This window comes from Grus americana, chromosome 9, assembly GCF_028858705.1.
Source record: "Grus americana isolate bGruAme1 chromosome 9, bGruAme1.mat, whole genome shotgun sequence".
Lineage (NCBI taxonomy): Eukaryota > Metazoa > Chordata > Aves > Gruiformes > Gruidae > Grus > Grus americana.
The window spans coordinates 9,810,704-9,837,391 of record NC_072860.1 but is presented as its reverse complement, the minus strand read 5'-3'; the positions used below and the strand labels follow the sequence as shown (position 1 = coordinate 9,837,391).

Genomic DNA, 26,688 nt, shown 5'->3' with positions numbered 1-26,688 from the left:
TAGTTGTAGGAATAGACTTCAAACTCATGTTTTAAGAATTACTTGCTTCTATAACTCCAGATCTCCAGCCCAAGATTTATGGAATATCAGTAAAGCTACACCTCTGCTGTTACTGCTCTTTCACTAATGCTAATTACATGTTTATCAAGCTAACAGTTTTTTAAGGGTGGAGAATTAACAGGATATACTATATATGCTTTTATTTTGGCAGTCATGCTAGAACTACACTGTGGGATACTTGAAATCAAATGGAAAGACTCTTACAAAGTACAGCGGCCCTGTATAACAACTGACTGGAATCTGAAAACTAAAAAACTTCTGAAATACAGAGGAACTCTGAGACAAACCAAAATAATTAATTTTGCTTAATAATTATTTTGTAAACAACCAAATGCATATAAAATCCTGGACACCTGTGCTTTGCACTGTGCATGACAATTTCGGAGGCAGACTTGGCTCATCTTTAACAAAGCTCCTTGTCCACACTATTGCTGAATGTTTACTTAAGGGGATGATAATCAAAAATATGTGTTATATTTAATCCAACTTCTTTTTTTGCTCATTATTTCAGTATTTGTGGATATTTCTTGCTTTCTTGCAGGCTAGAAAATGTTCATGGTGCAGAAACTGCTGGATCTTTTATTTCTTGATGTCTACTAAGAGATTTAAGCAGCCAGCTGCTCACTGACAAGTACCTGCATATTCACTCAACCCCTAGCTTGCCCATGTATAGTTGTGGAGAAGTAATGTGGAACACAGGCTGTTACTGCCTGACCACAGAGCTGACCACATGTGAGCAGGAGCAACAGCACTGTGCCCAAATGCAGGGGTGGCTGCAGGTTCCTCACCTGGATTATGGCGATGATTTTCTTAAAATAATTTTCCAGAATGCACATGCACATACTGAATGGAAGAAATCATTAATTTTCATTATTCTTTCTCACAGATGCAGTGTGTGTTTTCTTTCTGTCTGTAACAAACTGCAGTCAAATTTATCATAAATTACATCTTTGCGTTGAGGCAGAATGCTTCCTTAGAGTCACTGAGGCTACTTTTTTTTTTTTTCTTTCTTTGCAACATCAGTTTTCTATAATGAGCCTTAGCGGGATTGTTTGCAAAGTGAATCCAGTCTCCTTTTTCCATCTCTGTGGCTTTTTGTGTCAAATTCTTCAAGAGCAAGAAAACTTTTCCAACCCAGTAGTGCTTTCTCACTGAGCTTTAGCTTCAAACAAGTATCATCTCAAGAAAGTACAAGATAACACCTGTTGAACGGTAGAAATATCTAGACTAGTATCTTTAATTGTTTTAAACCAATTCTGGAGCACTTCAGATATTTCACTTACTGGGAAATGTTTCCCCTGCAGAGGGGTAGTTAAACTCTGCACTGTGATGTCCTGTTATCATTGCTGCCTTTGATATCTTTAGTAAGTTTGGAGGTAAGAACCGGGAGCTACGCAGAGCCTGCAGTGAATTCGTAGCACACAGGTACCTACAGTGACTTACAGCCAACTACCTTAAAACAGACAGCATGCTTCTCGGTGGGGATGTAAGCCACGAGCTCTTGCAACGTTTAATTCCCTTGTACAACAGTCTAACTAAATGTTAACTGACTCTGTTGGGTTTTGTGCCTCAGTGCCTTTGCAGCTTCAAATGTTGCCCCTCACACTTGTGCAGCATCGTTGCCTTGTCAGGGATTACACCTGAAGTTCCTCTGGTTTTATTTCAATTTTGCTTCACAGGGATTGCCATGCACTCAAATGTGTGATTGCTCGTGGTTGCCTCATTTCCCATGCCTACCACTGTAACTGAATTATGAAAATTCTGCATCACAGAGGAGAATTTAAGTACTCTTGTGCAAAGAAATTCTGACACGGCTCTCACAGCAATCCTGTATTCTCCACATTATAGTTTGGTGTTAAGGCATAAATCTGTATTCCTACTAACAGAAGATACGATCATTCTGCTTGGGATGGGGGGAAGAGCTGTGACTATGGTGTAAGTTCTGTGGGCTTAAATGGCTAAACTTAATTGTGTATTGGTAGAGTTTTCCATAGTGAAGAAACAGGGATGCCACAAGGACTGGCAGAGATCCAGCCTCACTGGGCGCAGGGGCTGCAGCAGCTCTTACTGCTTGGCAGATGCTCCCCACCAGCAGGATGGTGGGGCTTTCTCGTGATTTCTCATGAAACCTAGCAGTCCAGGCTCTGGGTTCATCCAGTGAGCCAACGTTTCTACCCTGGCGGGTGGTTACCACCAAGAGCAGCTATTCCTCTGTCCAACCCAGCGCTCTTCCTGGCAGAGCAACGCTTTGGTGACCACATGCACGCAAAGAGGGGTACTTGCTCTGGCCTGGCCCGGGCTCCCTCCTGCACCCCGCTCCCCCAGCCCCCGCGGGGGCCCCCATCGCCCCCTCGGCGCGGAGCCGCCTCGGAGCTGCCGGGGCGGGAGCGGGGCCGTCCCCCGCGGCGCCGTCCCGGGCCCGGCGCTCGGTCGCGGTGCACATGGCCAGCGAAGGCGGTGGGGGCGCGACGCTCCCCCGGGGAGGGGCTGCGAACTTCCCGGCGGCGGGCGGCCCCCGCCCCGCACACCTCCCCCGGGCGGGGGGAGCGGGAGGGAAACCCCCAGTTCCGCTTCCTGACGGCGCCTCGGCCCGGGCGGGGAGCGGCGGCCGGAGCGCGGGGCTGCCGGCGCCCATGGCCGGCGAGCGGACTCGGCGCTTCACACGGAGCTTGCTGCGGCCGGGGCAGGCGGCGGAGCTGCGGCACAGCGCGGCCACGGCCGCCGCCGCCGCCACCAGCGGGCGGCTGCAGCAGCGGGTGAGTGCGGCGGGGCAGCGCCGAGCGAACCGGGGCGGCCGCGACGGGAAGCGGGCACCGGCCCAGGTGCGAAGCGCCCTCGGGAGCCGGGGAGGGCACCGGAGAGGAGGGCGCCGCGCTGGGTCCCCCGCCCCGCCCCGCGCGGAGCAGCCTGCGGGCGAGCGCTGACCGGCCCGGGCGGCTCGCCGATCGCCGCCGGTACCGCCGCGCCTCCCCGTTTAAATGCTATAGGCGGCTGCTGCTGATGTCCCTCGCTCTTCTCGGGACGGAGCTGGCTATCTTCCTCCCGGGAGTTTCGCCGTTCCTCTTTTCTTTTGAATGAGCTTTGCACGGGCAGATGAAGTGAAACACGAAGATCTCGCTACCGGTGCCAAAATAAGCCTGGTGTGCTGCGGGGGGGACGGGACCCGAGCGCTCCGGCTCTCCGAGAGTTGTCAGACACGTGATTTTTAGGTACTTCACAGCCCTTATGCTCGTATATAACCATAACTACTGAGATGTGTGTGTGCTCTTGGTGATTTCTACTGGAAACCCCATGGAAGGGAGCCTAAAATGCCGCAGAAACATAGACCCTGGGCTTCCTAGTAGCATTTGCTTCTAAAATGCATTGCATGAGGCTTCAACCCCCATGTGTCTCCATCAGTGGAGTAGCGCAAGAGGGTTGTAAACTGTTATCACGCTACTTTAACAGTATCTTCCCTTTACGTGGCTGTGTGTAAGAACTTAGCTGATAGGCATGGCTGGCGAATTGTTAGGGTTCACAGAGAAATGTCTGCTAGCCTTTTCGAATCACTAGCCATTTATGAGTCATTTATTAGCTGTTTTTATATTAATATCCCTTTGGAACTTAATGCTGTGTGCTATGAGAGATAAATGACTCCTCCTTAGATGACTAAACATATCATTTCTGTGAATCATGTAATTCAGATAAATATTTTTCTTTTCTAATTTTTCAGGCAACAGTTCATGAAGTAGACTAAAAAGCTGAAACAGGGGAAGTTGTAAGTCAAATGTCATCGCTCATCAAAGATTGCCCCGCACCAGTGCCTAAATGCAGTGCTTTCTCTTTCTGCATAAAATGGGAAATAATTCTGCAGCTGTGTTCCCATAAACTTAGTGAGCTGTTTCCATCTCTTGAGGGGCCTTGCCCACTACAAATGGAGAGCAGCTCTAGAACGGCCGTTCTGCTTAGAGGCAGCAGCCAGTTCACGCGTCCTAGCTATCTGTACACTAAATGCAAGTTGTTTCTTTACCTCACTAGATTTGCAGTCAGCTTTGAAGGTCTGCATAAAGCATTTCCAAGCTTCTGACATGTGAAAGCTTGGTAGAAACTTACTTGTCTCTCCTGACTTCCCACAAAGGTTGTACGTGCTGTCAGCCCCTGTCAAATCCTGAAGTGTCTCTACAACCGTACTGCTGGCAGATTTGCACAGTCCTGCCCTCTGGGCACGTAGAGAGCAGAATTTGGCCCATTGTCAAACAGGATACACTACGCTGATAAAGTTTTGGTGGAAACTTTCTGGGAACCATCACGGTTGGTTTGGGCTCTACCCAGACACTGTGCTGAGTAGTTGTCCACTAAGAGAGTGTATTTAGGTCCATATACCAGCTAAACTCTTGTACTGTCTAACTGCATCCTGAAGTATTATAATTGAAGTTCCATTAGAAGTATATTTAACTCTGCTGTGTTTCTGCTGCAAGAATGCAAACAAAACCAGTGAATGACATTGATGAAGCAAATCTGAATTTGATGGTCTGGTTCCCTTGAGGAGAGCATTTTTTTAAGGTGTTGCTAATAGATCTTATGCTGCTAACTTAAGAATATAGTATTTAATTCCTGCTTGTGCATTTGAGTTATATTTTATTCAATCTCTCTTTAAAACATCAAGACTCTAGTTGTGGGGCGGCAGAAATCGTCTGCTGCTTCTGTGAGTCTGACTTCCTGTTGACTGATGAAACGTACTGGAGCTGGATTTCATCAGGGCTTTTGATTCGATATCTGAAGCAAATGTAGGCAGATCTGCAAAGATGGTCTTTTAAAGATACTGAACTTAAGATTTGAAGACGCCAGGCCAAATTCTGGTTTCAGTTATACTGCTCAGTGGGAGCACTTAGGGACTTCCAGATGTTACGTTTTATTCACCAGCAGGCACAACGGTTCTGAAGTCTGGGTTGCTCTCTGTGTTGAAAATGTATGGCTCTGGGAAACTTAATGAAGTTACCATCTTTTTACCGTACTTTTTTGGGTTGCCAGTAAGGTTACCTGTGACAGGCAAATTTTAATAAAATACCTTATGCTGAGGACTCATGCTGTATCTTCAGAGTTAAATCTTTTCTAGCTACATCAACTAAGAATGAGCATAATTATCTTGGCTATCAGGCGGAAGATGCCTTGGCAGCCGTAACCAGGGTTGCTGGTGGTTCATAGCCAGGTTTGGGGCTGCCGCACGGAGCTGTGACATTCTGTGCCAGGCAGCGATCCTCGCCTCTGGACCTGTAACGCAGGGTGCCAGGGCCGGCAGGTCTGTTGATGCGCATTTTCCAGGGAAGCTCCTCTGGCCTGTGCGCCTTGGCACGGGTGACGCTGGGGCGGCACAGTCATTCCGGTACGGCTGGTGTGTTGCTATTGTAGAAAAGCCCCACAGGACCCAAAGTTTCTGGCTGAACTTGAACTGACTTTTTTTTGTACCAGAAGTGAATATTCTTACAGAAGAGAAAAATCTGGTGTATTCAGTGAGCTGCGCTGGTTCTCATTGCATCTTGCTCTGGATGTATCAGCACCTTATATTCCAGTTATACTAAATCTGACTTGGGCTGGAGTGTCCTGAAAGTTGACACAGCTGTTGTCAAGAGTTTGCAAATATCTGGCTGCTACAAAGTAGGGAAAGTGTAAACGTGTAAAGTGTAACAAATTAAGTGTAAAGGTGTAAAGAATTAAGTTTTCTGTTACTGCTTTTGTATATGTCCTGTATTGCAGCTGGGCCTGTCAGCAGGATTTGTAACAGCACCTGCAATAGGGGTCATTCGTGTCTTAGCAATTTGGTAAGAGGGTAGGGATCAAATGCCTATTTGACGTTAACTGTCTTAGAGAAAAATGGAGTGTTGTGGCTTGTAGCTCTTTACTCTTTTCAAATATATTGCTTTTTCTTTTGTGTACTTTACCTTTCCTTTTGCTCATATTTATTCATTTAATATAGGAAAAACAGTTGCTAGTATTTAGCACAAAAATATATTTGTAGAAAGAAAAAAAAAGAGGGGTGGCAGAAGTTTATCATTTGGTGGTGTATTGTATAAGAGATGAACTTCAGTAGTGCCCTAAAAGATAGAAAGTGGAAATAGAGGTTGAGGGCAGAATATATATGTGTATCTTGTTGGTAGGGGGTGGTAGCTACAGTGTTTTGGCACAAGTAACACATTCTACATTAATTACCCAACTCTTCAGAAGGTGGAGGGAGTGGTGCTATCAGGTGTTAATTGTGTGTGGCAGTACTTCAGGTTGTTTCCATAAGTGCCTAGTTAAGCTTTCATGTAGAAAAGGCAATTCACCAAACTAGGCAGCGAAATGGATCAGCATCATCTAGAAGGTAAATAATTTATTGTATTTTGAAACTTTGTTGTGAAATTCTTTGTGTCTTTTAATAGAAAAGGCTTGTTTGAAAGTTGCTTTCTGAATGCTTGCTGCCACAGCCCAAGAAAGGTGAATAGCTCTGCACAAGAAAGGGAAATTAATATATCTATTGCTTTGTTTGTGTGCTGCAGCAATATTTCAATGGAAGTTTTTAAAATAGCGATGGGCCAGTCAGTGCTCCTAGAAATCAGCTTGCTACCTGCTTAGCTAATATTAAACTTCACATTATGCTATTATTTCCAGATCTCAATTAATTTGGCTAAGTACTGTTGGCTGCAGTACCCATCCTTTACATGAAGTATTGTGACAGTGTTTTTATGAAAGAGCTGCAGGGAGTCTTGCTCCTCATCTCTCTTCCATACTTAAACAAGTTAATAGCAGTCTGGAATTGGGTTGTTGCTCCACGTGTCTTTTTTTTGGCAGAGTTTTCTTTCCATCACACTGCAGCCAAGCACAGAGAGCTGTGGCGTCCAATGACCTCGTACTGGCTGTCTCTCTTGAGTGGAAGGCTGGATTACATGGCTTTCTCTTCCCCACAAAATGGGTTTCTCTCCTGGTTATTTTACCTGGGGCTGCTGTAAGTCCTCCCTGAAAGAACAGATTGCATTTGTTTCCAATGTGTGTTATATGTGGTATGTTCTTTACAAATAATAAAGTCTCTATATTGTAGTTGTATATTTCTAGTTTTGGGTAGGTAATAAACTGTTGGTGGGGGTTTTTGTGCCTCCAGTGGTGTGTTGTAGTCTCTCAAGAAGAGTAATGTGTATTGTTTACAGCCTCACAGGGGGCACCCACTGCCTTGGTACTCTGGATAATAACAGAGCTTTGACTGTGCCTGTACTGTAGGGTAACGCTGTGTGGCCTTTTCTCGTTACGTGGCCATGCTTCAGTTGGACTTCCATGTTGAGAATCAGGTCGTGAATGAAATGATGCTGAATACTTCATCTGTTGAGAAGGTACAGTGTTAACTGAGATATTCCAAAGGCAGAAACTGGACTTTGAAAGGCTCCTTTCTTCTGAGGATATTCTGATGTCTACTGTTTGTCCAGGGTGAACCAAAGCAAGGTATTTATACAGACAGTGAATATACCATGGATACAAAATAGACTCTGTGTGGTTGTACGTACATGTACGTGCACAGTTTTCACAGGCCAGCTACTACATTTTTGTCTATTTCCCTGCAGACTTCTTAATGTATTGACTCTTCTTTTTGTGTTTTCTTTGCTTAAGGCCGAGGTGATAGCCCGGTGAAGTAATCTTAAAAGCACGTGCATAGAGTGAAAGCCTCATCCCATTTTGGTGGTTGAGGAGAGAGCTTATTCGTGGCCCAGGCATAAGGGAATATTATCTGCAGAGCCGGTGAGGTTCTGCTTTTGCGAGCCTTTGCATTTGAGATAAGTTACGGTTTGCTGAGGGTGGACAACTTGTCAGGCACGTTTAGGATGTTAGCAACCTTCTGTGTAGGCAGTGCAATATTGAAGTATTAAACAACTTGTTTATATTTGTATTTTACCTGTGAACCTTGTTCATGAATCTGTATTCCAAAATTTATCTTTAATTAATATCCTGTGCAACATCCCTTACCTGTTCAAAGACAAGACTCACATTATTTGTAAGTGGTTTCCTTTCTCAGCAATTTTTTTGTTTTGAAGTGTCTGATGAGTAATTTTGTAACTGTTCTTCAGTTGGGGTATCCCAAGGACGCTTGCAGTGGAGTGGCCCTGACAAGGATCTGATCATTTTCAGCTGGCTGCTGGAGCCCAGATGTAAGGGCAAACCAAGCAAAGAGCACAGGCAAGAATGCACCGCTTGCACATTCTCCAGCTGCTGGGCTCCTCCTCTGCAGGCGGACAAAAGGGCCAAAGTCTTCTCCTGAGCAATTCTAGGAACTTCATCTGAGACTGGCACTGGGGATTAAATTGATGCAGAAATGAGAAAACGGAGATAAGAGAAGAGAGCCTTAGAGAGGGTGGAGACAGAGAAGGGAAGAAAATGGTTTAGAAAGAAGTTAATAGCATTGGAGAAAATGGGGGAAAAGAGAAAAGACTTTGTGGGAAAAGAGAAGCTGAAGAAGACGATAAAAAGAAGGAAAGAAATAAAGAGAGCTGCAAGAAAGATTCGTCAGGTTGGTGAATAACTTGTGTGAATAAGCCCTTAATATGCAACCCCAGGCAGTCGTTTATTAGGTAGAGAGACCTAGGCACTCGGATTTAAATGCAGAGTTTTTACTGTTGTCTTGAATCTGCTACTTGACTAACGCTTTGTTTTAAATTCATGGGAAGTGAGTCAGCTTGAGTAACTCAAAATGCTCTCAGTTTATAGAAGCTGCGTTAACTTTTTTCCCTTGCTTACAAGGTTAAATAAGGGGTCTGGGGAGGGAGAGAATGAACAGCAGTAGAAAAGAGAAGTAGAAACTGGAAGATTAAGTCTTGTCTTAGCTTTGGAGGAGGACGCTTGCGCAGAGAGAAGGTTTAATATTGTTGTGGTTTATAACGGGCAGTTCTGCAGCGTGTGTGTCCTTTCAGAAGTCAAAACATGTTTGTAACTTTTCTAGCGCAAGGTCAAAAGGCTATGAAATAGTGTCACAGATGTGATTATTACACAAATAACAAAGACTGACTTGCAGTGTGTGTGATGTTTCCAGTTTAGGATTGCCTGCATTTCATAGAACTCAACAATAACTTTCTGAAGCTAGATTATATTTGCTGTCTGTTTCAGACCAACTGTGTATTCTTATATTAGCAAATGCCAGCTTTATCCCTGTTTTTGTTGGTAAGAAACACAAAACACCAGGAGCTAACTGCCCAAGATCATGCAATAAATCTATACGAAGAGCCTTAGAGCAATCGTCTCCAAGTTTGTCGCCATCACGGGCCGTCCTGCCCCATATGACTGAATAATTTGCCTGGCTGTTAAGACTGTTTCATAGTCTGCCCCACTTTCTCATTGCTGACATGGGCAAATTTTTCCTTCTCCTGCAAAATGTAAGAAAAGCGAGAGCTGCTTGCCTTTGTGTGCTTGCTTAGTGCAAATGACTTCTGCTCCCGTTGTACCTTGCTGGGCAGAACACAACGCGGTAAGAGGGCACCAAGCTGCATAGTGCTAAATGGTAACATGTATCAGTGAAGCCTTCTGGAGCCATTCTCTTACAGGAGAAACTCGGGAGGTTTTTTCTGCTTTTTATTTCCCTCCTCTCTCCTTTGCTTTTTAGATTGGGCTCACAGTGCAGTAGTCTGTTATTTTTCCCCCCCTCCATATCAATGATACATAATTACAACCTAAACACATTGCTTAAATATATTTTTAGTAGATTACCTCTCATCTCTGGTACTGAGTTTTTTCCCCATGATGCACATGGGCAAGTGGTCAATATTGTTTTTTCGTTCTTAAATTTTACAAATTTGCTTTACAAATACAGGGAGAGAGATCCCTTGGAGCACTGGGGATGGTGCTGCTGCCCAGCCTCTCCTCCCCAACTTATACCCTGGGAGTTAACATCCAGCCTCTTTGCTTGGGTACTGTAATGCTACTTTCCAGCTGGAACCCAAATACTACAGGCTTTGGAACACAATGTAATGTTTTGAGATGACATAATGTAGATGTGCTTTAAGCTTGTATAAAAATACATCGGATGAGGAAATCCGGATACAGTCGTGACACACGCGGGTTCATACTGGCAGCATGAGCTGTGGCTGCCGTCATTAGGATCCCAGGCAAATGTAGGGGAAATGGAGATGGATGCCTCCCTCCAATGGGAGTGTTCGGAAGCAAGGTTTTATCTCTGCAGACTCAAAAAACCCACAAAAAACAAAACCCCCTCAAAAAGTGAAAAAAAAAAACCCAAACAAACCCACTGTATTACATTTTAAATTACTGACTCATTCATTATTAATTAACAATTAGCTTACTACTAGATTTTCTTCCCACTATTGCTGTTATGCAGTTATATATATTGTACAGAAATTTAGTAAGCTGTCAATGTTGAGGGATTTTCTTAATTCTGAGTGTAGTTCTCCACTTCTGACTTCACGTTGTGTGGAGGAAGTACGAGGCGATTCTGTCATTGAGTCTGAAATGGGCTTTTCAGCTGTGAGAGTAATGTTGGCTGACTTAAAGCAAACGTGAGTCTAGGTTACTTTGACATGTTGACCTAAATTAAATGATGTAGTTATAATGAAATGTAATGAATGCAATGGAGTTGGATGGGAGGGGGAAGCTTCCTTTAATTGTTACTATTTATCAACAAGACTAGTACAGAAATGTTCTCTCTGGAACTGGAGTGACTAGATATGTTTAGGATAGCAAAAAGGAAAAAAATTCTTGTTTATTATCTTTGGCTTTAGTTAACCATAGTGGATTTTAATTTTTAAACTGTCATCATGTAAATGCATTGTTTGCCCATGTATGTCTTCTGCTAGATGTACCTGCTTTTGCAACTATGAGTAGGCTGATGCGTGTGAGTTGGTTTTGAGGACTGTACTTCTAATTTATAGGCAAGAATGAAATTCTGGACTCTCAAGTGTCTGATAACACATGCCTTTCCATCTTTTATCCAAAAGGTGTCTGGAACACTTTAACTATGGGTTAAATCTGTCTGTGTTTTGATGCGAGTTCCTCAGTGATCTTTATTCTAGATCGGGGTTTTTTTCTTGCTTTGGTGGGAGAGATTGGCATGTTTTAAAGAAAATATACTGAAGTCTGAGAAGCTTCTCCTGTGATTTGAGTTTTTGCCAGGCTCTGGGACAATTTTGAGGGGTTTGCAAACCTTACTGGATTTCAAATCCTGCCCTTCCTGCTCAAATTCCTCTGACTTCCAAAAAATTATTCATTTAAATTCAAACCAGAGCTTTGTATTTTGAATGAGTTAGAGGAATCCTTTAACAGCTGCGGGTGGTTACTGGCAGTTTTCCTGTGACACCTTTACCAATTTCTTTGTATTTCTTCTTGATATTAGGATTAATTCCTCTCACCTTTCTCTCTCCTTGTTAATTTTCTACATTTGCTCTGTGAGTAGAATTAATGCAGTATAGGATTGGTACAAAGCTTATCACTTGCAAACTCTGAAGTACAGCCTGGATGGGATTAACATGGGCCACGGTCCCTGTGTGCCCGTGATGCTGGGCACAAGCCCTCCTCTTCTTGCACCTCCCTGTTTCTTGCCCTGGCCCCCTCCCTCCTGCCCATCAGCTGTTTCTCTGCTGTTCCCTTTCTGCCCCGGACCCTCGCTCTGTTCTCTCATGTCTAGTTCACGTTGGATTTTTAGTAAGATCCTTTCCACTGTGTGGATGGTTTGAAACTCTTCAAAAAAAAAAAAAAAAGTTTCATGCCTCTGTTTTAAATACAGCCTCTCTTGCTTCCTCTCAGCTTTGATACAGGCATGATGCATGTCTGTTCCTGGGGCATTAAAGTCAGTGTCCATGGGGGATACTGGACTTGTTTCATCATTGGCACCTATAATGGCATCACTTGGTGTTAAATGTCTTTGTAGAGTGTTTATACTGCTTTGATACTTGTGCAAGCACTTGCTGAGGAGTGGGTTTTACTCCCTTGCGAGGTGTCTGAGCAGGAGCAAGTGTCTTCATCCTGACCCTTGCAGGCTCCTGACTTCTCGCTGCGGGTATGCTTGGTGCTGCTGCAGCTGGGAAGTGGGGGAAACAAGCACATTGGGGTGCTCTGGTTTGCAGGTGATGTGTGCCCTAAGGTGCATGACAGAACAAGTATTCTGGGAGAAGGGACACAAGGAGAGGTAGGGGGAGGACTGCTATGGTATCTTCTGGCCAGAGTGGCATGTAACAGAGCCTCACTGGCTTCTAACCCTGAAACTACTTTTTCCATCCCTTTCTTCTGCTGTGAGACACTTGCTGCTTCCTCCTCCTCCTCTCTCCACCGCCCGTCTTCTTGCCCTTTTAGCCAAGTGCAAGCTCTGGCAGCTGTGACGGAGAGTCCAAGCCAAAAATTCAGCAGAACAGAGAAAGGAAAAGCTGCTTATGCCCAGATATTGCTTAAAATGTATGTGCAGTTTGAGGGAGGGAAGGATGCCAGTCCTTCATATCCCCCTTCTCTCTCTTTTGGAAGCAAATACAGCACTCATGTCCATGCTATGAGTAGGTGCAGGAGAACATATTCAGAGCTTGTTGAGTCTTTTAGAGTGAAAGTGATGGGCTGAAGTCACCCTGGGGGCTATTGGCTGGACTGTGCTGGTTTAGATAATAAATCATATTTGGAGTCAGTCCTGTGAAGGAGCTTTCTCCATTGCTGTGCAAGTATCATGGCACGTGCCAGGCTTGATGTCTTTTGTTAGGAGTGCCTCCATTGCATTTGATACGCCATAAAGTAACTTGCGGTATTTGTAGCAATATCAGTGTCTCTTTGAAGGTAGAAGTGTACAGCCTTTTTCCTGGCGCTTTTTTTTTTTTTGGGGGGGGGGGGGAGGCCTTTTTTTTTTTTTGCTTTTTCTTTTGCGGTTGGTTGGTTGGTTGGGTTTTGGGTTTTTTTGGCTTTTTTGTTAGTTGGAAGAGCCTCAAAAGTGGTTTGGGGCCAAAACTTGGTCATCCTTGGGATGGAACTTTTTCATGGCTTTGGACTTACAAGCTATGCTGAATGAAATACAGGAAAGTGCATGGTACAGAACAACTGCATTGACAGGGAGAGGCCTTGGCAAAACAAGTCCTGGGTCACACCTCTGATTCTGCGTGCAGAGAGAAAGAGAGTGATGAGTAAGTATTAAAAACAGTAATGGGCAGACTTTGATATTTATTCCAGAATATCATGTGGTGCGTATCTTTTGTATTCACATATTTGCAATGCATACTAAAATATGTGCTGAGCTATCATGTCTTCATTGTCAGTATATAAGCACACTTTTTTTCCTTCCATTCACGTGTAGCAGGTTGACTTCCAGCAGTGGATAAAGAGCAATTACAGTAACAATGCAGAACTGAAATATCATACACAGCTCCCATCTGAAAGCAAGTTACTAAAAAGCAACTGCCTGTTCCAAAGGTCAGATCTCACTTTAAGCATCAGTTACCTTTTACATGAGTAACAGTTGTTTTTCTCTTTGAGCTGTGTGATTGTACGGTGCTTCTGTTCTGCTGACACCATTTCATTAAACAGCTAAAATTGCAAACACTGGTGGAAACTAAGTCATAGAACATTAAGTAGAATTGAATGGTACTGGTCTCTTTAGTGTTGCCTTAATTTATCCTCATAGCTTCCCCAGAATCAGTGAGAACTCTTTTGTAGGTTAGTTAGGAGAACTTACCAAGTGGAAATTTGGGAGATAACTTAAGCAGCAATTTAGCTTATCCTTTTCCCTGGTCAAATAATAACCTGTGGTTTAACAGCAACGTTAGGAAATCCCTAACGTACACAAAAAAAAAGTTACAGTCTAAGTAGATGATAACTTTTCTTCAGGTGTCTTTCAGAAACCTCCTGGTCCTTCTCTTTGATATTTCAAATACAGACCCAAGTGTGCATGTTTCTGTAGATTTTGGAAAAGAATTGGAGCCCATGAAATGCAGCAAATCAAAGTGGTTTAAGTCTGCTCATTTTGGAAATAGAAGAAGATGGGATGATTTTTTTATGTAGGAACAATAGCTCCAGCTTACTGTGGATGTTGACAATAAAATACTTTTTGTCTTCTATGTATCCTTTCTCCAGAAAGGGGAAAGGGATAACCATTTGCAGACTGGTGTCAGGTGGAAGTTACAAGTTACTCACGTTGCAATAAGCAAGATGAGGAGTAGTACAGCAGGACACAGTAACTGGCATGCCTTGATATGAGGTTTATCTCCTTTTTTTTCTTTTTAAAGTTGCTCTTGCAGTGACCACCTTTCAAATTGACTAGGCATGGCCTGTATGTTGTGCTTAAACATTATCTTACTCTCGTTTCTTCATTCTTGTATCTACCCACTCCCTGGTTTGCTGCCCTCGCCCCTTCCAGCCCTCGGTCCTTGTTGCTCTTTGTGTCTTTCACCCACTTGTCTCTGAGGCTCCATTAATGCTCCTCTGTATGCAGGGAACAGTATGTCAGTTGTCTGTCGGGCACCCTATCTTTGCTTGCCATCCATGCCGTCTTAAAACCCACTTCTTCCAGGAATTCTCCTTGCCAGTTCTTCAAGCTGATAATCTCTCTGCCCCATCTCTTCCCTGAACAGCTGTCCTGCGTTGTTCTGTCTAGCCATGCCTCTCAGCCCCGTACTGTCAATGGGTTTGGTAATTTGCCTTTCTCCTGGCTTTAGTATAAGGTTTTACATTAAATAAATGATTTTGTATAGATAATTGCTATTTGGATGACTGTTAGATAAAATATAATTCAAATAATAGGTAGTGACTCTTCTTGAAAGAACCACCTCTCTGCTATGTCTGTTTCTTTAAAGAATTTTGTGGTTCCCTGTTCAGTACAGTGTGGAAGACAATGCAATGTCTTGATGTGTGAATATATTTATAAATATATTATATATATTTATATATAATATATATTTATATGTATAAGATTTATACATATTTTTAAATAGACTTATAAATAGGTAGCTGCCAGGGCTAACAACTGTTTCCTTGGGATAATGTGGTATGCGTGGTTTGGGGGGTTTTAGGCAGAGATACTTGGCATTTAAATTCCGTGCTGACAGATACCGAGATGTGCTAGAATGAGCTATAAGGGCTGCTATACTTGATCTTTGTGCCCCAACACTTCTGGGTTTCTGTTTCCTACTACTGCTTCCCAGTGTGTTTTTCAGAAGAGCCCAACTCGTAATCCTAAAGGATCTGGCAGGGATTCAGATTTGAAAATGTGAGTTTCTTTATTTTGGGGAAGTGTTTGAGTGATAAAGAGTGGGAGTTAGCAAATGACTTATACATGGAGCTTGAAAAGCGGAGGTATAAAACCTGTATACTGCAGCAATGAGGGGTTGCTTCTTAATGTGGTGGCTCACCCACGGCTCCAACCAATGTAGCTGGGTGTAACATCACCCCAGCAGCACCTCTTGAATCTATCTTGCATAGCTTGCATTGCATCTGATAAGCCTCGGTTGTGTTGCCAGTGTGGAGGTGAAGGCAGATGTGCCTTAATGGTGGTGATAAGACGATTGCTGTCAAGGAACAGCAGCAAAGTGGACTTGGCCATTTTGCCCCGAAAAAAGCAGCTGCAATTTTACAAAAGGACATGTATCAACTGACTGTTGACGGTTAAAAGGATGAAACTTTTAAAAACAAGAAGTCCTTATATGTGTGGTTATTAATAGTTTAAAATACAAGAATTACAGGAATTAAAACTAAAGAAATGAAAAGAAATCTGAATCTTCCCTCTGGTGTGTTTTCTTCCCCTTTTTATTTTTTCTCTCTCCCCCTCCTCCCTCCCTCTTTATTTGCACGGAGGCTTGAATCAGTGGAACAAAATATATTTTCATGTAATGGTACATGAATCTTCTTAGGTAGATGATACTAAACAGGAATATTTAGGGATGAGAAGATCATCTCTTTCCTTGTCTTTCAGTTGTGGCTGTTAAGGGTGAGCCTTTGGATCACTAATGTCTGGAGCTGTCTGGAAATCTGCTTATTTGTGTTTCTTTTGTTGTTCTTTGGCAGAGGGGTGTTATGTTTTGGAGCGCATGTCTTTTATTTTTTAAGTCTAGTTAAATGCTGGGTTTTGATTTAACAGCTTTGTGTCCTGACACAACTGTGCTTCAAGGGGAACCACATCGAGATGGGTGCCTTCAGTACCAAAAGCCTAGTGCATTAGCACACCATTCTCTTCTAATTCTTGTTTATGAAGATTTTTTCCTTTCTTGAAGAAAAACACATGGAAGTAATAGACAGCTTATGATTTTATTCAGTTAATTACTGTTATCATATGAATGGCAAAAAAAAGATAAGGCAGTGGCCTGACTCTTTCTGCCTGTGTCAGAGCTCCAGGTATTCCCCATAACCAGTATGCCAAACAGATCCTGCTAGCATTAGCTAACAAGGACAATTTTAAAATATTTTTCTCTGTCTTAAGGGTACAAAAATAAACAAAAATTGAACCACGACTAAGGAATAATACTTTCTCGTTGCTATTATCATGGGCTCAGCTAAGGAGATTTTTTAATTTTTTTTGTGTGTCTAAGATAACAGTAGTAAAAACTAGCGAAGAGCAAGTGCTGATGGTACAACTGCTTTTAGACAGTTTGGCAGGAAACACTATTTCCTGTTCTCTTTGATGTTCTGTTGACATTCTCATAAATATTAACCCATCTGGGACTTCAACATTTGTTGCTACAGTGGGACAGACAATGTCAATAACAGCCAAATTTAAATAACTTTGTCACTGTAGATTGAGCAGATTCTGGTTAAAAATACAGAATTTCCCATTAAGTTTTTGGTTGCAGTGTAATTTCTTCAGATTTCTATCTGCATAGTCAAGTTGAAAAGCAGGATTAGATTTACCTTTAAAATATGGGCTCATACTGGTCTGGTTTGCTCTTCTGGATCAGGTTAGAGTTCCCAGAAGTTGTGTGTGTCAGGCAGATGCTGAGTTCCTCAGTACTCCTAAGTCAAACAGCAACTGTAGTGCCATTTGATGATGTGCTTCCCACATCACCAGATAAATCTACATGTGGAGTAGGATGATGGATCCATCTTCTCCATTACTTTCTTGACACAAATTGTACCCTTTTCTCTTGAAACCCCAAACAAGTGCTAGCCACAGTCCAAGGGCTGCAGCAATACCAAGATAGAGGTGAACCTCCCTTAACCTTTCACCATGCCTGCTTCTCTTGCTGGCAGTCGTGTGAACACTGCAGGATGTCTTTACTTAGTTAGGGTAGTGCCTCCTACCAGGGTGCAGCAGTCTTTTATGGCTGGCATTTAAACTTGTGGGTGGGGTTTTGGGGGTTTTTTGTTTTGTTTTTTTTTTGTTTGTTGGTTGTTGTTTTTTTCAGATCAGATGCTGATACGTGAGATTTGAAAGCCAGAGGATGCCGCTTCACAGGGTGGTGAGGTCTGCTGATAAGCTTGTGCTGGTTGGAGGTCATGTTCTCTAGGTGTCTCACTTGAAATGCTGTGGCTTCCATTTCCCGGTGCTTATGTGTGCCACCGACAATCTGCCCCAGCGTCTCCTCAGTAAATTGCCAACCTGATCTTTTGTGAAGAGTAGTCGGGTTGAATTTAGCATTACTACATCAAGAGTAAGACACTGATACTGAGAGTGAGTAATTGTAACCAAGTCTGCCCTTATGCCTGACAGCGTGTGTTTAGTTGTGTGTATATGCCTTTATTTAGATGTAACTGTTCCTAATTTGCTTAGCTGCTTGACAAAAGCATAAATGACAGCAAGGTGAGAGCTCTTCTGTTGGCTGCAACTCTGTTGCATGAAACCATTGTAACAATACATATGAAGTGATAAATGATTGTTAACTTCTGACTTGATTCTTAGAGCACTAGTTATATGTTGGAGTAAGTTTCAGCAGAAATGCACAGTTGCTATCTCTGTATCTTAATTTCTATCAAAATTTTAAGAGAGTTGAGAATATTTTTCCTTGGTGTGACAAAGGGGTATGATTAAAGGGAATCTGTATATATCGTCATGTATTCACTTGGATATCGCACGCTCTAATAAAATACTTGGCAGCATAGACAACCAGAGTGTTCACTTCCTTAAAAAAACAAGAATAAAACAATCTTTAGGGTTAAAGTTGCAGCATGTAGTCAGTGACATTATTTACTTATGCATTTGTACTTTTCCAGCTGGAGTTAGTTAAGAACATAAGCCTGTTGAATGCCCAGCTGCCAGCAGAAGAATGAGGGGGTGGTCCGGGAAGTTGGTCATCTATTTAAAAATCTAATTGCATGGTCAGCACAATTAGAGAACTGATTGCTCCCCTAAAATAAATCAATAGATTTGTAAGCGTAAATAATTACAATTTCTTGAAAAGCACTATCTGGCTGCTTTGTTCTTTATTTCCTACTGGGGTTGAGAAGTCCTGGAAGACTAAATAGAGAAGAGGTCAATGTTTGGGTACTATCTTAAATTACTAGGATCCCTTGCAAGTTCATTTGAGATGTGTCATGATAAAATAGAGTATGACATCACTTCTGTTATATACTTGATTTTTTTTAATTTTTTTTTTATAAGTAACGCTGTGAAATAGCTCTACAAGAACAGGATTTTTTTTGTAAATATCAATTAGAAAAAGTCATCAGCAGATACGATTAAGACTTTAATAATAAAAACAAAAGACTTGCAGCCAGACATTTCAGTCAGTGAGAATGAAAACTCTTTGCACGTATGTCTACTTAGCTCATAGTTTCTACTCATATTTTAATCTCCTTTGGAGTTCAGTATTAATCTTTCAAAACACACATGTTACTAATCAAAATATTATTCTTCTAAAGATTTTTGCCTGAAATACCAACCAGAAGACATATGGTTTTTGAGACTGTGTTACAGCTTAACAAATACAGACCAAACAACTTATAGTTGGGCTGTTTTTGCTAATTCTGTATTTAGTTGAATAAAGAGCCTTGTGGATGTGACTGTTAATTGATACCAGCAACGCAGGTTCATTAGTTTTGGGTTTTGTACGATTTTATTCTCTTCTGGAGTTCAAGTAAAAGAGAGGGAGTGAAACCCTGACGAGAGACATGAAATGAAAAACACATGTTGCACAGAAAAGCTGTCCAGGGAACAGAACACCACAATGTCGCTCATTAGATGCTAAAATAGCTGTTACTCAGTTTGATATAGTGAGCACGTTATTGTGTTGCGGAAAAAGCAAAGCAAGATCATTTCTAAAAAGTGCAGGATGCTTTTTTGTTGTTTTGCCTTTTGGGGTGCTGTTTCTTTTCCATGGTGATAAGGGCAAAACTGTGGTTTTCAGGCACTTGCTTAGGTGGGGCGGGGGAGGTAGTGGAGGAGCTGTGTGTGAGTTGCTCCAGGTGTATCCTCTCTGAAAGGGCTGTGACATCCCACTGAGGACTTGGTCTGAGGGACCTTGTGTTTTTTGCGTGCCGTTATACGGGTGGTCTCACTGCTCCACTATGCAACTTGGACTTTCTGGGTAGTGTAAAAGGAGGGGCGATATGAGCCTCCCTGAGGTTCTAGATCTGCTAAGAAAGGCAAGGCTTGGGGGCTAATCAACCCCCCATTGTAATCAAGAGGATAACTTTGGTGGTATGATAGTAGCTGGCACTGCATACCCACAGATCCCATCTCTACGAAATGTCTTATGGAGGCTGATGTTTATGCCAGTAAGATTCTGTGTAGGTGGATTTCTGTGTAGAAATTAATGATTTGCCCTGTGTGCTTGCACCCCAGAAATGTCATGGTTAGGCCACACATGGCATGATCAAAGAGGGAGAGGCTGCTTGGTTTGCTCCCCTTGGACCTGTCAGGTTTGGGGTGGGGTTTTTTAGAGCAATATTAAAAAAAACCAACCAAAAAAAAAACCAAAACCAACCAAACAAAACCCCAACACCCTTCTTTAATATTCATAGCCTGAAAAATTTTGAGTCCTGATTCTTAGCTTCCTTATTTTGGGAAAAACTGCCATTGGATTCTTGGCACTGATAAGACAAAAAGGATCTGAGGCCACATTATTGTACTGCTAGTGGAAGTAATCCATATTCTTCTTGTGGGATCTTTCCAGTCAGATAAAAGGATACATCTGCAGCTGCTCTGTTTGGGGGAGTGGGGTGATGGGACATCAGCACCTGAGACAACACAGTTTTTGCTGGCCCTCATACGTACAAATTTTATTTTGCATTTCCTTTCTTGCTTTATCCACATTTTGTGCCTCACTTTCCATTTTGCAGCTGTAGAAGCTTATGCTCGGAAATTGAATGAGATTGTTGCTTTTGGTGCCTTGTTCCTGGCTGAACTCTTTGCATATGGAGCCTGTCTCAGAGTGAAATTGCCTTGAAATAATAAGCAGGGGTTATACAGCTGACTTAGAGTTGAAAGAAGCCTGACTGGGAGCCTCTTTTGCTCCTTTCTATGTTAGGTTTGAAACAGAGCCTCCTGCAAAGTGAAATTGTGTGGCCTAAGCAGCCAGTTTATAGGCTCTTGTTCTTGTCTCTGTGTTAGCCTGTGGGTTAAGTACCTCTTCCACTTCGGTTGTATTTAGGGCTCGCCTAGACAGGACACGAAGTCAGGCTCTAGTTTGCTAGGTTGAATAAGCCGTGATCTTACACAGTCATGAAATTACTTAGCTCGGAAGGAATTTCTGGAGGTTGTCAAGTCCAGCTCCCTGCTCAAAGCAAGTCCAACTAAATAATGTTGCTCATGCCTTTGTCCCATAAAGTGCTGAGACTCTCCAAGGATGGAGATCCCACAGTCTCTACGGTGCCCTGTTCCCATGTTTGACCACCCTTCATGGTGAAAAACTTACTTTATTGTATTTAATTGGGATTTCCCTTGTCGCAAGTTCTGTTCATAGTGTCTCATCCCCTGCCAGTGTATTGCCAAGAAGAATTTGTCCTCTCTGTATCCGACTGCTAGGTAAGGTATAGACTGGCAAGATTTCCTATCGGACTTCGTAAGGGTGAACAAACATATTTTTCCTCAGCATTTCTTTGTATGTTCTGTCCTCCAGTCTCAGTCTGTCTTGGTGACCTTCCACAGGACTTGATCCAGTGTGTCAGTGTGCTTGTATTTGAGAACCAGACATGTCAACCCAGATACTCTCTTCAACCCATTCATTCCCTGGTCATCTTAGCAGGTCTTTTCTGCAACTGGTTCATTCTTCAAGGTAGCCAGACCTGTTCATGTATTCTCAGTAGTGTCTCACCAGCACATTCGTGTCATTACTATTAAATATAGTAGTATAGGTACTTTCTTTGCTAGAGATACCTTGCCTTATATCTAGGACTGCATTGAACTCTGCTCATGGCAGTGTCATATTGGTAGTTGATGATCATTTTGGCACTGGCCACTACTTCCAGCTCTTCCCCCTTCACTTTCAGCTGCTGAACTCCCAGCTTGCAATAGAATTTATCTTCAAGGCATTTGATGTTTTAAATTAAAAACTTATTAAATTAACCTGGAATGCTTTAGGCAGCTAAACTGGATCCCTGGTACAGTCCATCGTTCTTGTGAGGGAGTTTGGAAGAGGGTTTCTTGACTTGAAAATCCAAAAGCCTCCTGTGAACAGCATGTGCAGAGCCATGGGGGAATTGCTGCTGATCTCTGTCACATGCGTAGTCTGACTTGGAGGCAGAAGGTGTGGGATACTAGTCCTGTCCTGTCAATCTGGCTTCTGAGAGAAAGAAGTGAGAGAGGAAGGATACCAAAACTGGGAGGCAGGAGATGAGCCAGTGTAACTTCTCTGGCCTGACTTCATATGCAGGCAAAATAATTAGGTGGGGGTTTGTTTGGAGGTTTTTTCATTTTTAATGCAGACAAATAAAAAATGTGCTTGACTCCCAGGTGGTTATTCTAAATGCTGACATACTAAAGAATGGGAAACTGTGTTGGAAAGCTGTGACCTAGGTGGAGATGCCATCAAAGTTAACTGTCTCTGTGTAAGACGCAGTGATGTGCTGGGGGAAAAAGTTATTGCGATCCCTGGTAAAGACTGAGATTGTGGGTCTGTGGAGCTGGTGAAATTCTCTGTGTGTGGATTTCAGGGTCCCAGTGAAGGAGAAAGAGTAGAGCAAAGTCTTGTGTCCTCTCTATCTTCCTTGTGGCTATTCCTTGGCATGTGCAACACAGGCTGCCACTGAGTGCCGCACTCCAGTTCTCTAAATATTTTTACGCTGTGTGTGTTTGCAATCAAGAGAGTCCTGGCCGTGTTTGTACCTGTCTTGTGTAAGCAGTTAGGATTTGCGTATGAAGCTAGACCCATTTATTTAGTATCCAATTCCACTCTTTCTTGATGGTAAACAGTTAATGTGTTTCTTTGTTAAACAACATGAGAAACATTAAAAGAAAGAATTCATTTATCTCATTTAAATTCCTACCTCAGATTTTAAGGCATGTGTATTTTTTCCTACTCAAGTGAGCTGTTTGAAAAGTAAAGGAGTGTACGAGTAGATAGGAGCAGGCCAAGAGATACCTTCCCTTGCAAGCTCTCTTGTGAGCTGAAAAAGAGATATCATCTTTTCAAAGAGTCAGAGGCTGAAAGTGTTCTGGTTATGGAGCAGTTCTATTTTTTGCTATCAGTTCTTAGCTGGGTTGTAAGTAGAAAGATGTCATTGCCTTGGACTGGAGGCAAATTGGAATGAGAAATGCATTTTCTAACAAGATATCACTGTCTTAAAATTCTGTTTTAATTTAGATTTGGGTGGCATGTTTTTGAAAGTAACTCTAGTCTCTCTCTGTATTTGTTCTTGCTTTGTATTATTTAGTCTGTATTTGAACGCAAATAGTAATTTTAGATAGTGGCAAGCTGTGACTGTTACAGAAATAAGAGACTAGGTTGCACATCCTGAAGATGAGATGTTAGCAATACAGGTTTTTATGGCTGTTGTCCAAAGTTAGTTGATGTCAGTGAGTTTTTGCAGTGGTTTGATAGGCTTTTGATCATACTTTAAAGAGAAGGGGTAGTTCGTTAAACCACAGTGCTGTTCAACCCATATTCAGGCCATTTAACATAGAGAACATTGCTGTGCAAATAGCACCTCACCCAAACCCACGTTATTCTTAAAACCTCATTAGCGGCCGATGACTTGCGTTAGAGCCGTGCAGTGTGCCGCTGGCAGAACGGGCTGAGGGATGTTCCTCCCTGGTCTCCAGAGTTGCTCGTTTCTCTTCCCAGTATTTCTGTAAGCGGCAGGCCTGGTGCCAGGGCAGCAAATGGAGAATGCATTTGCTCCTGTGTGGGAACAGTGGCTTTCCGTGTAGCTGAGTGTGTTTCATTCTTCAAAATAGTTTGTGAAACATCTACGCAAGAACTCCAAAGACTTTTGTGTGGCATGGAAATCTTGGACCCTGGCAAGGTTACAGACCAATTGTACTCTTAGAGCTGTAAGATCTGTTACAAAATATAACATGTTAGATTGAAAACAGGCTAGTGTGGTGGTTCTTGTTGGTTGCTTTCTCCTCTATGCCAGTTTTGGTTTTCAGGCTTTCTCCCACTGGGTCAGTGAAATGGAAGTCTTCTGGGAGCAGGACCAGCTGCTGATAATGCTGTTTGAGGGGTTGTGTGCAAGGTGAATGTGGATCTTTTTCAGAAAGAGGGTAATAATTTGCTACTAGTTCTTTTGGGGAACCAATAGGGTATGCCTAGTTTCCTGCTGTGGCTTGTTTGTAAAATTTTCCTTTCAAAAGTGTGAACGCAGCCTTAGCTGTAACTTCTGATGAACATTCTTCACAGAGTTTATCTTAATACATGTTTTTATTTAACGCTGTGCCAGAGAAGGGATAAATTTTGATAGCTCCAACTAATTCTCCTCCAGTTTTATGGGATAATAAGAGTTCTTTTAAAAATAAATAAACATTTGCTTTATAAGTTAAGTAGGTGTTTTTCCTGGTGTAAAGTTAAATATTTATTTTTCTTGTTACATGTTTAAGGAAACCACAACAATGCTTTTAACCATTCTTTAGAATATTTAGTGCTAGATCCAGAAGCCACTGAAGTGCATTAAAATAGGTTTTCATCACTGCCTATAGGCTACAGCTCTCTCATTTTACTTAATCTAAGACCCATGAATAATCCCATTGATCTCATGGAGGCTGTAACTGTAGAAAACTACCTGTCAGAGTGAGAAATTACTTGAAAATCAGTAGGGCGCTTAACCTGAGTTGGAAAGAAGAATGTGGCAACTCTTTGCATGCAAGTTATAAATTTATTTCACATTTTGTATGAAGATAATATTCTGAGAAACCCCTTTAGGGTTTGAACCTCCAGTGGTGTGGGTTCTAGCCGAGCTTCTGTCATTAGCCTGTTGGAAAGCCTTACTTCGGTCTTTTTTATCACTTTGTCTCTGTTTCTTTATTTGTTAAATGGTTGCAATATGTTGATGCCATTAGAAAACTGCTGTGGGATCTAACAGGGGAAACCTCTGTATTTTTGCCTTGTACAGCATGGTAGTAATTAAGAGTACTCCACACAACTTCATTATATTTTTCACCAGACATCAACGTAAAAGAGAAAAGCAGTATTGAGAAGAGAAAGGCAGCATTAGCACACACAGACATGGGGAACCAGTCTCTGTAGTTATCAGACTTTTTTTTCCCCCACATCCGTACGTGATGGTTTCTGTTTTCAGTAGGTAAAGTCAAGAAGCAGCAGAGTTGTAAGAATACGTTTTGCAGCACACGCTCCCTTGAGCTTGCCGGTTGTCCAGCAGCCCTGTGTCTGCAGCTGTGCAGCCCTTGCTGGGCTCCCTGTTCCGGGTACAGGCAGCCTGTTGAGCAGCCTGCGGTTGGGGTAGCACGCTGCCATGTAGTTTGCACAAGGGTGCTCTTAGAGCAGACACAAGGTCTCATAGCCTGTGCCACATTTAGCGCTGTGCTGCACAGGCAGCCTTCGGGTGGTCACGTCTTTGTTTTTTAAAGTAAGTCTGTGCATAATTTATTACTCAATTTGAACCAGGCAATATTTTGAAAGTTTAGGTACAGCAATCCTAATCCTGCAGCCCTTCCTTTGGGCTGTCTCCTTAGCTATGGTGGAGAACACCTGACTCGTTTTCAAAGGATTTGCATAGTGCAGTTACTTTTTTTTTTTTAAATGTAGAGAGATTTTATCAGTCATTTAATCTACATTACTTGTCATACCGAGGGAGGAGAGGTCTGGTGGTGAATTTGTCTTTCATGTACTACTCCCTAGAGGGTGCCATACACTTACTTTCTGCAGTCCTTCCGTTTCCTCTCTAGCCAGGTGGCATTGCAAGGGTTTCGTGGCAGCGCTGGGAAGGTATCTCCTGAACGTTGCACTACTGTAAGCATTGCCTGCTGCTCTAAGGTACGATGAAGAGAAATGAGGTGGCTGAATGATTTAAGCCCCTCTCGTATAGTTATAACTGTATACTACAAATTGGGGAGTGTGCACTGACCATAACTTAGTACAGTTAAGCATTGTTTCTGTTGGTCAAGGATAGCTGCGTGAGAAGGAAGTACAATTTCAGGATGAAAAAGCTGTGTGTCGTTCAGGAGCTGTACTGATCAGCTACTGCAGTAAAGGCCTGCTTTCCCAGGTCACTAAGGAGCAGCTGAAGAAATACAAAGCCGGTGTGCTTCGGACTCTCTTAGTCACCTTTGGCAAGACCCTTGGGCCTGCCCTGCTGTTTGAGACCTCAGTGTTTCTGATATTTAACTCTTTTGAAGCAGTGCTTTGAAATAAAGTGCATGAATGTTTTTAAGTGATTGTAAGAGGGTATGTTATGAGTGGAAGGCATGGAGGCTATTTATGGCTTTTAGCAACTGTGAGTGCATAAGCTTTCTTTGCAATAAGCACGTGATCACTGTGTGTGCTTCAAAGCTATTTTTTTTTGTCTCCCCCCCCCCCCAAATGTATGATGGCAGTAGGTCAGCCTAGCACTGTGTGGCCTCTTGTAGGCCACTGGGCTGGATGTGAAAGCTTTGGGACATAACTGTGTTCGAAGAGAAGATAGGGCAGCTCCTGGATTCTCATAGTCCCCCAGCCTTCCATTAGCCACATGGCAGCAGAAGAACAGGAGATGGTACTGGAAATGCTGCCTTTGAGGCAGTGAGAGATGCCACTGTAACATGGTATCTACCACATTGCTTTAAGGATGCAGTCATTAGAAAAAGCATGCTGAAAGATCTGGTCTTATACTACTCTTCAGGCATAAAATATACAAGGAAAGGAAGCACATTAATGAGAGTTTCTGTCATCAAGCAGACCGCCATGAAGACTACTTCTTGGAGTACTTCACCTGTCTGATCTGATGGGTCTTGACACTGGTTCCTCAGAGGCTGGTTAGGATTCCACTGTTTGTTTTGAAGTAGCAGAGCATGAAGAGAGAGTTTCAAACTTGAGTACATTTTTCTTCCCTCTGTTTTCCTTGCAAATGCCTCCAAGCCTTTATGAAAATAAATACTGGAGACAAGGACCTTTGTCTTTCAGGAAAATTCCCTTTGCTAAGAAGATAATTTCTATCAGCTCTTTGTGTTTTGGAAGGGTGCTGAGAGATGACACGGTCGCTTGCCAGAATGTGAGTGATCCTCATCTGCATCAAAGTAGAGACTGTAATTTTGTTGTTGTATCTTGCTTCAAATGCTTGCCTGCTACTTGTATGGGCTAGACCTTAACAGAAACTTTACCATAACTGTGGGTCTGCGTGTGGAGCTGTGAGTGACAG

At 42.6% G+C, this 26,688-nt stretch overlaps 1 protein-coding gene across 3 annotated transcripts in view; it reads left to right on the top strand.

Moving 5' to 3' along the window:
• Positions 1-2,642: 2,642 nt before the first annotated feature.
• Positions 2,643-26,688, top strand: part of DOCK10 (dedicator of cytokinesis 10) — a 162,986-nt gene continuing 138,940 nt past the window's right edge. For 2 of the 3 annotated variants that reach the window (XM_054835266.1, XM_054835264.1), the window contains exon 1: positions 2,643-2,816. In XM_054835266.1, the coding sequence (XP_054691241.1) occupies positions 2,694-2,816 (123 nt within the window). In that variant the 5' untranslated portion in view covers positions 2,643-2,693. The remainder of the gene's footprint in view (positions 2,817-26,688) is intronic. The other variant, XM_054835265.1, reaches the window with a different exon arrangement.